Below are 1,227 nucleotides of genomic sequence, written 5' to 3'. Positions count from 1 at the left end.
CTTTTTGGAAGGGGATTGTGAGATTGATGCCTGAACCTGCTGTCCAGGTTAAATACACACACCCTGTCAAACTCTTTGCATTTTCAGACCCACTCTCTTGGGCAGCGTTTCTTCAGTATCCACTTTGTGAAATCCCCCTCATTGTGAAGATTACATCAATCCTGGCTGCAATGACTGAAGGCCCCACTTTAGCCACATAGACCTGATGGTCAGCTGACCAAACACTGCCCCTACACCGAGCTGTCTGGTGTCACTGCCACCTTTAAATGTGAGACCTTGTCAACCTGTGTGTATAGGGATTTCTATAAACTCCCAGGGATTGAGTTAAGGGTAATACTGTTTAATGTTTCCTCCACTCACTGCTGTTTGCTCTGTCTGGATTACAATAAGGACTCTACCCTAATCTTTCAGTACTTTCTGGTCAGTCTGGCCTGCTGACCTCTTTCCCCTCTGCACATCTAACTGATCGCAATGTACCCTGGTTTTTGGAAAAGTCTGCAACCAAACAGACTGATCAAGACTCCAAAGACCAAGTCTGTTTCCTTCCTGGGGGCCATCAGCTTTTGATTTGTTTTCTTGGCAACTATAATTCCTCCTTGTTGTCCTTCAAACTCAGCTGCCATTGCATGTTCTGTAGCTTTGTTCTTTTCTGGAGCTGTTTTGGAACTGTTGAGCAACTGACCAGCTCCTGTTTCAGGTGCCCCTATGAGGGTGATGACTACCTGACCATCCTACACCCAGTAGATGCCTCTTCTGGCCTGCAGTTCCCAACCCATCACAAGCGGTTTGAAATGAAGACCTTTGTTTTCTTGGATGGAGTGTCTGAGCAGCCCCTCTCTGGACAGGTAACCAAACTGATGGAATTGAGACCAACCTCGTGAAATCCTCTTGCTGGTTGTCTTTTTTGACACCCTGGGGGTCCAGCTACAAAATGCTCACTCCAGTGTAAATTCTTTCCTAGGTTTACCTGCACTGCAGTGCTGAGGTTTGCTCTCCCTCTGCTCAGGATGACTGTATAACCAGATGTGGTCCAAGTGAGTTCCTTAATGCTTTCTATTGAACTGAAATCCTCCCCTCTGTCCCTGATCTTAAATGTCCCCTGTATCCAGTTGGCATGGTTACAGCATCCTGGCTATTGTCTCAACATGGTTTCTAATTATCTATGTAATGTTCCTCTTTCCCCCAAATAGGGTCACGCAGGAGTGCTCCCCTCCATGAGGGGACCTT

General features: G+C 46.7%; 1 protein-coding gene across 1 annotated transcript in view; it reads left to right on the top strand.

The window, feature by feature from the left end:
• LOC109928574 (zona pellucida sperm-binding protein 4-like) overlaps positions 1–1,222 on the top strand; it is a gene marked incomplete at both ends in the record, with an annotated part of 6,532 nt that extends 5,310 nt beyond the window's left edge. The window contains 3 exon segments of the mRNA XM_048594537.1: positions 698–845; positions 962–1,034; positions 1,191–1,222. Of these exon segments, the coding sequence (XP_048450494.1) occupies positions 698–845; positions 962–1,034; positions 1,191–1,222 (253 nt within the window).
• Positions 1,223–1,227: the final 5 nt, after the last annotated feature.

Source organism: Rhincodon typus, unplaced genomic scaffold, assembly GCF_021869965.1.
Source record: "Rhincodon typus isolate 14 unplaced genomic scaffold, sRhiTyp1.1 hic_rhity00010672, whole genome shotgun sequence".
NCBI classification, from domain to species: domain Eukaryota; kingdom Metazoa; phylum Chordata; class Chondrichthyes; order Orectolobiformes; family Rhincodontidae; genus Rhincodon; species Rhincodon typus.
The sequence above is the reverse complement of the archived record's forward strand: the minus strand, read 5'-3'. Positions and strand labels throughout refer to the sequence as shown.